This window comes from Caretta caretta, chromosome 3 (genome assembly GCF_965140235.1).
Source record: "Caretta caretta isolate rCarCar2 chromosome 3, rCarCar1.hap1, whole genome shotgun sequence".
Lineage (NCBI taxonomy): Eukaryota > Metazoa > Chordata > Testudines > Cheloniidae > Caretta > Caretta caretta.
In genome coordinates, this window is record NC_134208.1 from 159,746,512 (window position 1) to 159,758,709 (window position 12,198).

The 12,198-nt window shown below is 46.6% G+C and overlaps 1 protein-coding gene across 1 annotated transcript in view; it reads right to left on the reverse strand.

The window, feature by feature from the left end:
* The window catches only part of DNAH14 (dynein axonemal heavy chain 14), a 485,531-nt gene that overhangs the window by 17,806 nt on the left and 455,527 nt on the right, over positions 1–12,198 (reverse strand). Inside the window, exon 80 of the mRNA XM_048843312.2 lies at positions 6,881–7,080. Coding sequence (XP_048699269.2) covers positions 6,881–7,080 — 200 coding nt within the window. The remainder of the gene's footprint in view (positions 1–6,880; positions 7,081–12,198) is intronic.

The window sequence follows — 12,198 nt, forward strand, 5'->3', positions numbered from 1 at the left end:
GCCACGAATAGGTCATTAGAGAGTTTGGTGACAGCAGTTTCAGTGAAGTGTACAGATCAGAATCCAGACTGCAGAGGGTCTAGGGATGGAACTGGAGGAGATGAAATCCATACAGCAGTTGAAGATGAGGCATTCAATGAGTTTTGAGATGAAGGAGAGAAGAAAGAATAATCAATAACTGCACAGGCAACATGAGGATCAAGGGTGGGTTTTTAAGACGGAGGAGACTAAAGTCTGTTTATATTGTGAGGGGCTTATATTGGTGTAGTTAGGGCAATGAAGTGTCTGTGTAGATACTGCATTACTTACATGGCTACCTTGTCAATTTCACGGCTCCACTAGAGCTGTGAAATTGACAGGAAAGCCCAGCTCTCCAGCAGGGATGCTAGCAGGTCTCCGCTTCAAGCCAGGTTGCCACCCAGGCTCCTGGCTTGGGCTGCCACCAGAGCTCCCGGCTGGGAGCCCTGCTGCCCCTGCTCCCCACTGGGAGCCCGGCTGCACCAAGACTCCTGGCAGGGAGCCTGGCTGCCCCCCTGGGTTCTTGGCTCCCCACTGGGAACACAGCAGCCAACCAGACTCCGGGCGTGGGATCTCCTGCCAGGAGTCCAGCTGCCCCCCAGGCTCTCAGTTCCCCACTGGAAGCATGGCAGCTTACCAGACTCCAGATGCAGATCTCCCTGCCAGAGGTGAGAAGCCCCAGGGGGCAGCTGGGCTCCCGGCGGGTAGCTACATATAGCTGAGAGCCCTGGCTCTCAGTCTTCCACATAGCCCCTTTTCAGTCGGTGGAAGTGCTCCTGGTGAGAACGCGCACCACCGACAAAAGGAGGGCAGTGTGGACATCAGCTACCGCAGTAGTTACTGAGGTGGCTGTAAGTCAACCTAACATAGGTTGACTTAAGATTGTAGTGTAGACATGCCCTAAGACCTGGTCTATACTAGGGAATTAGGTTGGCATAACTATGTCACTTAGGGGTGTGAAAAATCCACACCCCTGAGCGAGGCAGTTAAATCAACTTAACTCCTGGTTTAGACAGTGCTAGGTTGACAAGAGAATTCTCCCATTGACCTAGCAACTGCCTCCTGGGGAGCTGGATTATCTACACTGAGTGCTGGTCTACACTAGGAGTTGAGGTCGAATTTAGCAGCGTTAAATCGATTTAACCCTGCACCCGTCCACATGACGAAGCCCTTTTTTTCGACATAAAGGGCTCTTAAAATCGATTACCTTACTCCACCCCCGACAACGGGATTAGCGCAGACATCGGCCTTGCTGGGTAGAATTTGGGGTACTGTGGACACAATTAGATGGTATTGGCCTCCGGGAGCTATCCCAGAGTGCTCTGGACAGCACTCTCAACTCGGATGCACTGGCCAGGTAGACAGGAAAAGGCCCGCGAACTTTTGAATTTCAATTTCCTGTTTGGCCAGCATGGCAAGCTGCAGGTGACCATGCAGAGCTCATCAGCAGAGGTGACCATGATGGAGTCCCAGAATCGCAAAAGAGCTCCAGCATGGACCGAATGGGATCTGATTACTGTATGGGAAGAGGAATCTGTGCTATCAGAACTACGTTCCAGTTTTCAAAATGCCAAAACATTTGTCAAAATCTCCCAGGGCATGAAGGACAGAGGCCATAACAGGGACTCGAAGCAGTGCCGCATGAAACTTAAGGAGCTATGGCAAGCCTACCAGAAAACCAGGGAGGCAAACGGCCGCTCTGGGTCAGAGCCCCAAACATGCCGCTTCTATGATGAGCTGCATGTCATTTTAGGGGGGTTCAGCCACCACTACCCCAGCTGTGTTGTTTGACTCCTTCAATGGAGATGGAGGCAACACGGAAGCAGGTTTTGGGGACAAGGAAGATGATGATGAGGAGGCTGTAGATAGCTCACAGCAAGCAAGTGGAGAAACCAGTTTTCCCAACAGCCAGAAACTGTTTCTCACCCTGGACCTGGAGCCAGTACTCCCCGAACCTACCCAAGGCTGCCTCCCGGACCCGCCAAGTGGAGAAGGGACCTCTGGTGAGTGTACCTTTTAAAATAGTATTCATGGTTGAAAAGCAAGCATGTTTAATGATTAATTTGCCCTGGCATTCACAGATCTCCTGGATGTACTCCCAAAGCCTTTGCAAAAGGTTTCTGGGGAGGGCAGCCTTATTCCATCCGCCATGGTAGGACACTTTACCACTCCAGGCCAGTAGCATGTACTCAGGAATCATTGTAGAACAAAGCATTGCAGTGTATGTTTGCTGGCATTCAAACAACATCCGTTCTTTATCTCTCTGTGTTATCCTCAGGAGAGTGATATCATTCATGGTCACCTGTTTGAAATAGGGTGCTTTTCTTATGGGGACATTCAGAGGTGGCCGTTCCTGCTGGGCTGTTTCCCTGTGGCTAAACAGAAATGTTCACCACTGTTAGCCACGGGGAGGAGGAAGGGGGGAAGGTTTAGCCACGTAGTTGGAGGAGGCAAAATGCGACCTTGGAACAAAAGCACATGTGCTATGTAGGTAATGTTAACAGCAAGGTTTACCGTGAAAGAGTGTACCCATTGTTCTATAAAATGTGTCTTTTTAAATACCACTGTCCCTTTTTTTTCTCCAGCAGCTGCATGTGTTTCAAGGATCACAGGATCTTCTCCTTCCCAGAGGCTAGCGAAGATTAGAAGGCGAAAAAAACACACTCGTGACGAAATGTTCTCTGAGCTCATGCTGTCCTCCCACACAGAGCACAGACGAATGCATGGAGGCAGACAATGTCAGAATGCAGGAAAGCACCAAATGACCGGGAGGAGAGGTGGTGGGCTGAAGAGAGGGCTGAAGCTGAAAGGTGGCGGCAGCGTGATGAGAGGAGGCAGGATTCAATGTTGAGGCTGCCGGAGGATCAAACTGATATGCTCCAGCATACGGTTGAGCTGCAGGAAAGGCAGCAAGAGCACAGACCACCGCTACAGCCCCTGTGTAACCAACCGCCCTCCTCCCCAAGTTCCATAGCCTCCACACCCAGATGCCCAATAACGCGGTTCGGGGGCCTCCGGCCACCCAGCCACTCCACCCCACAGGATTGCCCAAGCAACAGAAGGCTGGCATTAAATAAGTTTTAAAGTTTTAAACTTTTAAAGTGCTGTGTGGCCTTTTCCTTCCCTCCTCCACCACCCCTCCCAGTGCTTCCCCCCTCCACCAACCCTCCCGGGCTACCTTGGCAGTTATCCCCCTATTTGTGTGATGAATTAATAAAGAATGCATGAATGTGAAGCAACAATGACTTAATTGTCTCTGCAAGTGGTGACTGAAGGGAGGCGGAGAGGGTGGTTAGCTTGCAGTGAAGTAGAGTGAACCAAGGAGGGGGAGGGGTTTCATCGAGGAGAAACAAATAGAACTTTCACACCGTAGCCTGGCCAGTCATGAAACTGGTTTTCAAAGCTTCTCTGATGCGCACTGCTCCCTCCTGTGCTCTTCTAACTACCCTGGTGTCTGGCTGCACATAACCAGCAGCCAGGCAATTTGCCTCAACCTCCCACCCTGCCATAAACATCTCCCCCTTACTCTCACAGATATTGTGGAGCACACAGGAAGCAGTAACAACAATGGGAATATTGGTTTTGCTGAGGTCTAACCGAGTCAGTAAACTGCGCCAGCACGCTTTTAAACATCCAAATGCACATTCTACCACCATTCTTCACTTGCTCCGCCTGTAGTTGACTACTGTCCAGGCTTCCTGTGTGTGGCTTCATGAGCCATGGCATTAAGGGGTAGGCTGGGTCCCAAGGATAACTATAGGCACTTCAACATCCCCAACGGTTATTTTCTGGTCTGGGAATAAAGTCCCTTCCTGCAGCTTTTGAAACAGACCAGAGTTCCTGAAGATGCGAGTTGTACCTTTTCCAGCCATCCCACGTTGATGTTGGTGAAACGTCCCTTGTGATCCACCAGTGCTTGCAGCACTGTTGAAAAGTACCCCTTTTGGTTTATGTACTCGCCGGCTTGGCGCGCTGGTGGTAAGATAGGGATATGGGTTCCGTCTATGGCCCCACCACAGTTAGGGAATCCTATTGCAGAAAAGCCATCCACTATGACCTGCACATTTCCCAGGGTCACTACCCTTGATATCAGCAGATCTTTGATTGCGTTGGCTACTTTCATCATAGCGGCCCCCACAGTAGATTTGCCCACTCCAAATTGATTCCCGACTGACTGGTAGCTGTCTGGTGTTGCAAGCTTGCACAGGGCTATTGCCACTCGCTTCTCAACTGTGAGGGCTGCTCGCATCTTGATATTCTTGCGCCTCAGGGCAGGGGAAAGCAAGTCACAAAGTTCCATGGAAGTGCCCTTATGCATGCGAAAGTTTCACAGCTACTGGGAATCGTCCCAGACCCACAACACAATGCGGTCCCACCAGTCTGTGCTTGTTTGCCAGGCCCAGAATCGGTGTTCCACCGCATGAACCTGCCCCATTAGCATCATGATGCCCACGTTGCCAGGGCCCATGCTTTGAGAGAAGTCTCTGTCCATGTCCTCATCACTCTCGTCACCGCACTGACGTCGCCTACTTGCCTGGTTTTGCTTTGCCAGGTTCTGGTGCTTCATATACTGCTGGATAATGCGTGTGGTGTTTAATGTGCTCCTAATTGCCAAAGTGATCTGAGCAGGCTCCATGCTTGCCGTGATATGGCATCTGCACAGAAAAAAGGTGCAGAACGATTGTCTGCCATTGCTCTGACGGAGGGGGGGCGACTGACGACATGGCTTACAGGGTTGGCTTACAGGGAATTAAAATCAACAATGGGGGCGGCTTTGCGAGAATCAGAATGGCCCCCTCAAGTATAGAACTCAAAACCTCAAGGATAAAACTCAAAACTGGGTTTAGCAGGCCATTGATTTCATGGATGGAGGGAGGATTTGTTTTGAATACAAAACAAATCTGGTCTATTTCTTGTTTTGAGCCACTTCATCTATCTTTATACATCTTGCTGGCAGCAGACTGTGCAGTACGACTGCTAGCCATCGTCATCTCCTTGGTGCTCAGCAGAAGACGGTGCAGTATGACTGCTGGCCATCATCTTCTGCTGGCCGCTGATTAAAAGACAGTGCACTGACGGTAGGACTCAATCGCCATAAGACAAAACTTAAAAGGGAAATGACCTGGCTGAGTCACTTCCATGTTTGCCCAGGTGCCCCTGACCTCATCGAGGTCAGTTAAAAGAGGACCCAGGACTACATCGATGACAGCTACCAGTCATACTGCACTGTCTGCTGCCAAAAGGCAATAAACTGCTGCTGTGTAGCCATGCAGTACCATGTCTGCCAGCACCCAGGAGACATATGGTGACGGTTAGCTGAGCGGACTCCATGCTTGCCATGTGTCATAAATATAAAGGGAAGGGTAAACCCCTTTAAAATCCCTCCTGGCCAAAGGAAAAATCCTCTCACCTCTAAAGGGTTAAGAAGCTAAAGGTAACCTCGTTGGCACCTGACCAAAATGACCAATGAGGAGACAAGATACTTTCAAAAGCTGGGAGGAGGGAGAGAAACAAAGGGGCTGTGTCTGTCGGTATGCTGCTTTTGCTGGGGATAGAACAGGAATGGAGTCTTAGAACTTTTAGTAAGTAATCTAGCTAGGTATGCGTTAGATTATGATTTCTTTAAATGGCTGAGAAAAGAACTGTGCTGAATAGAATGACTATTTCTGTCTGAGTGTCCTTTTTGTAACTTAAGGTTTTGCCTAGAGGGATTCTCTATGTTTTGAATCTAATTACCCTGTAAGGTATCTACCATCCTGATTTTACAGGGGTGATTCCTTTACTTCTATTTCTATGAAAAGTCTTCTTGTAAGAAAACTGAATGTTTTTTCATTGTTCTCAGATCCAAGGGTTTGGGTCTGTGGTCACCTATGCAAATTGGTGAGGATTTTTACCAAACCTTTCCCAGGGTTGGTAGATTTTGGGGGGAAAGACGTGTCCAAATTACGTTTCCCAGTAAACCCAGTTAGAGTTTGGTGGTGGCAGTGGATATTCCAAGGACAAAGGATAAAATTAATTTGTACCTTGGGGAAGTTTTAACCTAAGCTGGTAAAAGTAAGCTTAGGAGGTTTTTAATGCATGTCCCCACATCTGTACCCTAGAGTTCAGAGTGGGAGAGGAACCTTGACACCATGGTATGGCGTCTGTACAGGTAACTCAAGAAAAAAGGTGCAAAACGATTGTCTGCCCTTTCTTTCACGGAAGGAGGGAGGAAAGGGGGGCCTGACGATATGTACCCAGAACCACCTGCGACAATGTTTTAGCCCCATCAGGCACTGGGATTTGTACCCAGAATTCCAATGGGCTGTGGAGACTGCAGGAACTGTGGGATAGCTACCCACAGTGCAATGCTCCGGAAGTTGACGGTTGCCTCGGTACTGTGGACACACTCTGCTGACTACATGCACTTAGTGCATTTGTGTGGGGACACACACAATTGACTGTATAAAAACGCTTTCCTCAAAACCAACTTCTATAAATTCGACCTAATTTCGTAGTGTAGGCATACCCCGAGGAGAAGCCATCCCTTCAACATAGGTAGTGTCTTCACTGAAGCACTACAGTGGCGACATAGCTGTGCCAGTGCAATGTTTTAAGTGTAGATAAGTCCTGAGTACCTCTCCCAGACCTGAAGAAGAGTTCTGTGGAGCTCGAAAGCTTGTCTTTCTTACCAACAGAAGTCGGTCCAATAAAAAAATATTAACTCACTCCCCTTGTTTTACTCATTCAGTAAATTAGAGTTAAGTATATACAAATAAGCTTTAAAATTGTGGGCAAGCATGACAAATAACTTTCTAACTCTTTTAGCTAATAGATTATGCTTTGTTCTGTCACCAAAACAGTTTCTTTTTAAAACACTGACCTGATGATCAGGGTGTCCATGCTGATTCTTGGCTGCATACTGACAATGGTATCAATAAAGGTTTGTGCCTGAGATTCCAGGAATGCTCTTCCAGCACAGGCGTGCATTCCAAATAGCTCTGGTGAATCAGTGTCTGGCAGAGACTCTAAATAGGCTCTACAGTCTTGTAAGCTATCTGTGGCAGACACGGGTCGATATACCTGCAAAATAAATGACAAATATTTTATTTCCCTACTTAATGAAAGGCTGCTTAGTGCAAAAAAGGTTACACATAAGTAACTTTTTTTCAAGGTTGCTTATATGGCCCTAACAGGGACTGCTTTTCTAAAAGATTCCTGAAACTCAGTGGTGCCTGATATTCCTTACAGGTGGGAATATACACAAGCCACTTTGAAGAAAAATGGAATTATATTGCAAATACCCTTCTGCTTGACCAGTTACCTGATTAACACATGCATTTATAAATGGGTTGGTGGTGGTAGGATTCTTTTATGAGGATTCATTCTGTACTGTTTATATAAAAATAGTATATATCCCTTCCCTCATCTTTCTCTCTATATGTATATGCATGCATGCATGCATGCATACATTTACACAGACACACACAAAGGAATAAACAGCATAATTTATTCATAAGTTTATATATGGGCCAAAATATCACATATTAATATAAGATAAATCAATTGACCGTCCTTTAAAATAACAAAAAAGGAACAAGACATGGAGAGAATGCAGTATTCTCCTCCTCCCATAAGTGCTGTAAACTTATGTCAATTTACAGGGTGTTTTTGCTTTATATATATGTTAGTTATTTTTAAAATTCAGTAAGAAATATATTTTCAATTAATGCTGTCACTGTGTTGTTCAGATAGTTCTAAGCTAGTAATTCAATTGTTTCTGCATCAGAGTTAACTTTCCTAATTTTTCCTAGCACTTCTGAGTAGCAGAGGTAGCAGTACAAGAGATCTTTCTGGGGGCTACACTTAGCTGTGCAGAAAAGTTTTACTTACTAGTACTATGGTGCTTCAAGAGTTGTCTCTGTGCATTCACACTTATGGGTGTGTTGAGCTGGGGACTTATGTAAAAAGCCATGTCTGCTGGGGGTTGCAGATGTGCTTTTTCATAACAGAATATTCCCCCGCCTGACACCTCAGATCTTTCTCCTGGAATATAAAGCACTCTGAGGCAGAGAGGAAGGCAGGTGGGAAGTGTGACTGAACTCAGGCAACACGTGAAGAACAACAGTTACAAGTAACCAACCCTTCTTTCTTCTTTGAGGGCTTCTGTGCATTCCCCCTTACAGGAGATTAGCAAGCAATGCTCCCATCAGAGGATGGTAGGTGAGGAATTCTAGGCAAAAATGAACCGTAGTACCACCTTACCAAACCAAGCAATGGGACACAATGCCAAATCCAACAAATAGTGCTAAGTAAAAGTTTGAACCCAACTCCATGTTGCTGCTTTGTAAATCTCTACATAGGATCCTATCTTAGACAAGCTAAAGAGGCAGTAGTAAAAGTCCTGGAGTGCACTGTAGCTATGTCCACATGCTGAGTTAGCGTGCAGCAAGCTGACTTGCCAGGCACTAAGTCACTGTGTAGTCATGCTCAGAATGTGTCTTTAAGCCAAGAGATATTGGTCACATACTTTGGTACTACAATGATTGGGAGCCTATATGTGGCGTTCTCATATCTGATGCTAAAAAGGCACTTCTCCTCCAATGGTATACTCCAGAATAACCAGTTACTTTTATTTTTGTTGGTCCCAGTTTTTATCTCATTTTCAGTCTCTCATAATCTTGTTCAGATAGAATAATAACCTGATCTTCTGTGTCCAGGTTGAGTAGAATAATGGTTTCATTCACTGTCACTGGCGGGATCCAGTCCCCCTCATCAGTTTTGCTTGATTCCAGCACACCTATGTAAAACTCCTCAACCAGGTTGTCTTCAACTATATGCTCTTGACTTTTCTGCATTTGGAATCTGCAGCATTTATGATAGAGCTTCCCAAGGCAAAACACTGTTTAGGGCCATGCTGTGATCCACTTTCCACATAATCTGTATTTACTCTCCCCTCAGCAGTTGCTTTCATAGTGGGTGATTGCATTTTTTGATCTGACCTTTTCTGGCTATATTCTTTTGTATTTAGTGTGTGAATAACCCCTTCTAGGGAATTCAACTCTTTGGCGCGTGCTTTCACAGTTTCCACTGCTTTGCATATACAGAGAGATTTTTCCTCAAGTTAAATCTCGTTCACGGAGCAGTCTCTCTCTTAAAACATTGTCTTTACTGCTATCTTTGACCAGAATCTCTGTCAGCCCATCAAAGTCACAGGTCTCACTGAGCTTCCTTAATTCTGTGACACACTACTCTAAACTATCATTAAGTTTTTTTGTGTGCATGTAAAATAATTGTCTCTCTCAAAGGTCTCATTCACAGGCGCAAACTTTCCAAAGTGCCAGTGGGTGCTGGACCCTCCGCTCTGCCCCAGGACCCACTCCCACGCCACCTCTTCTCCCAAGGCCCCACCCCACCCCTGCCCCGCCTCCTCTGGCCCAGTTCCATCCCCTCCCTCCAGTGTGACACATACTTGCTCCTCCCCCACTGCCTGCTTCCTGCATGCCAATTGTGGCAGGCAGGAGGAGTGGGGAGAGAGGGGGAGGCGCTGATCTGTGGGGCTGTCCAGCAAGCAGGAGATGCTACTGGAGGTGGGGAGGAGCTGATAGGGGAGCTGTTGGTGGATGCTCAGCACCCACCATTTTTTCCCCATGGGTGCTCCAACCCCAGAGCACCCATGGAGTCGGCGCCTATGGTTTAATTCTTTTTTGGGATGCAATATTCCTCAAATTTGGTCAGTATTTTACTTAAGTTCATGCTTTCACCTTCTTCAAACTTAAAGTTGTTACAAATATCCAATCCTTCCTCCCCAACAATATGCAGAAAGACAGATGATTTCACTTCATCACTTTTCTCCTCTGCCCCTATACAATTCAAATCTCTTTCAGAATTTTTTCCAGTTCTCTGCAACATGCCTGATAATTGTAGACTGGATGGAGTTTGCAACATATCCATTTTTTGGTTTTCTTCCCTTCTTAAATGTATCAAATTACTATTCTGCTCATAAAATATGTACAAAAGCCTTTGTTGCTCTTTGTTTGTTGTCCCACATGCTCCTCTTTCCTGTTATCAGTTTCAAACACAGAATTAACCTAAAAATTACTTCCGCCTCTTTCTCATTTGGCTCTTCTGACATGATATAATGATCTTGGAGGTCATGAAACATCAAGCCAGTGAATGAGAAAGGCATAAACGTTTAGTAGAAAACTTGGAAGTGTCCATGGTACACACATACCCTGTGTTCTCCACTCCTGTCGCCAGTGCATGTCTCAAAATTCCTATATTCATAATGCTGTCACTTATGAGGGAGCTTCTCTAAATTATAAATTTTAACAAACATCTCTCTGCAATGAGGAGATCTGGAAGCTTGTCTTTTATTTGTAGTGTCAATGTCTATTCTAAGAACACCAAGGCAGTTTTTGGTGCCAATGCTGATACTAGTGTAGACTACAGTGCTGGAGCAGTCTGTTTTGATAGAGCCTGTGGCGCTGAGATGCTGGGCAGGATGCTCAACCCCACTAGATATATGACTTGGGGAGATTGATGTCAGGCCCAGTATTGTGTGCAGCACCAAGACTGAGGCAATGGGATATTTAATGGAAGACCTCGGCAGAAGAGGCAGACTTTGAAATTCCTGAAGGACTGCTAGGACAGTCTGGCTGAAAGCTTAAGGAAGCCAAGGGCACCTGCACCATCTGTCATTCCTTGTCCAACTAGTGAAGGCATGCCAAATTATGAACTGTGACACAACATGAGCCTCTCCCTGGAACACTAGACACTGAACATGTGTGTCAGTCTCAGGGTTTGTCTACATTACCTGCTGGATCGACAGGCAGCGATAAATCTAGTCTAGACACGATAAATCGACCGCCGAGTGCTCTCCCGTCAACTCCGGTACTCCACGAGGGCAAGAGGTGCAGGCAGGGTTGACAGGAGAGTGTTAGCCATCAACCTACTGCAGTGAAGGCACCGCAGTAAGTAGATCTAAGTACGTCGACTTCGGCTACATTATTCCTGTAGCTGAAGTTGCATAACTTAGATCGATCCCCTCACAGTGTAGTCCAGGCCTCAGGAATGAGGGCTGAGCAGTTTGCATACCCTTTGAATCCCCTACCAAGTTTGGGACCTGACATTGTCTTGGGAACAATCCAAGGCAAATTATCCCAACAATTACCCTCTAAATAACCAATAAGAGAAGAAAACAGGCTAACTAGCCAGTCAGGCAGCAGCACAGAGAGCTGCAGCGGCACAGGAGCCAGCAAACAGAACTGTAAACAGGGGAGTTGGAGTGGGAGTTTGTCTTGTGGTGCTTGTTTGGGGTTTGTTTTTGCTGTGGGTGGTGTGTTTTGGTGCAGTTTGTGTTTCCCAGATTAACAGGATTTAGGTGGGAAGGCCATGACAGAGGCAGCAGTGGGAGTGACCCATGTAGTGGAAGACACAATGAAGATGACTGGATGTGGAAGCTACATGATCCTGGAGGGGGTACCTGGAAAGAGTTTTGTCTGCATGAAGTGTCGTCTGATAGAGCTGATGGAAGAAAAGATCCGAGGACTGGAGATGCAGGTGAAAAGTCTGGTTGAGTTTAGAAGGGGGTTCGAGTGGATTATGGAGCAAAGACATGAGGCAGCTGAAGGGAAAAGCTCAGACTTGCAGATGGAAGCAGGACCGAAGAACTCTGAGGGGAGACTGCTGGGTGAGGAAAGTGGACAGTGGAAGCATGTGACTAAGAGAACCAGGCAGAGGAAAAGATGGGCTAGTGAAGGAGAAATAGAGTTCAAGAAAAGGTTTGCAGAGTTGGAAAATGAAGAAGGGGCTCAGCAAGTGATCACTGAAGGTGGAAGGGCAAGGAAGAAGAGAAGAGCAGCTAGTCCTATAGGAAAAGGGGAAGAGTCAATGGAGACTACACCAAATATGAGCCCCAGGAGGATACAGGATGGGTTGAAGAGGATTACAAGAGTGAACAGGAATGGAAAGAACTTGCAGCCAGAGGGAACAGGGGATAGACTGGAGAATTGCACCGTCACCAGGAAAAGGCAGGTCTACGTGATCTGGGACTCCTTACTGAGAAGAATAGACAGGCCTGTAACCAGAGCTGATCCAGAGAATAGAAGGGTGTGCTGTCTTCCAGGTGCTAAGATACAGGATGTGGACTTGAGGTTGAAAAGGATCTTAAAGGGAACGAGAAAGAATCCACTGATTGTC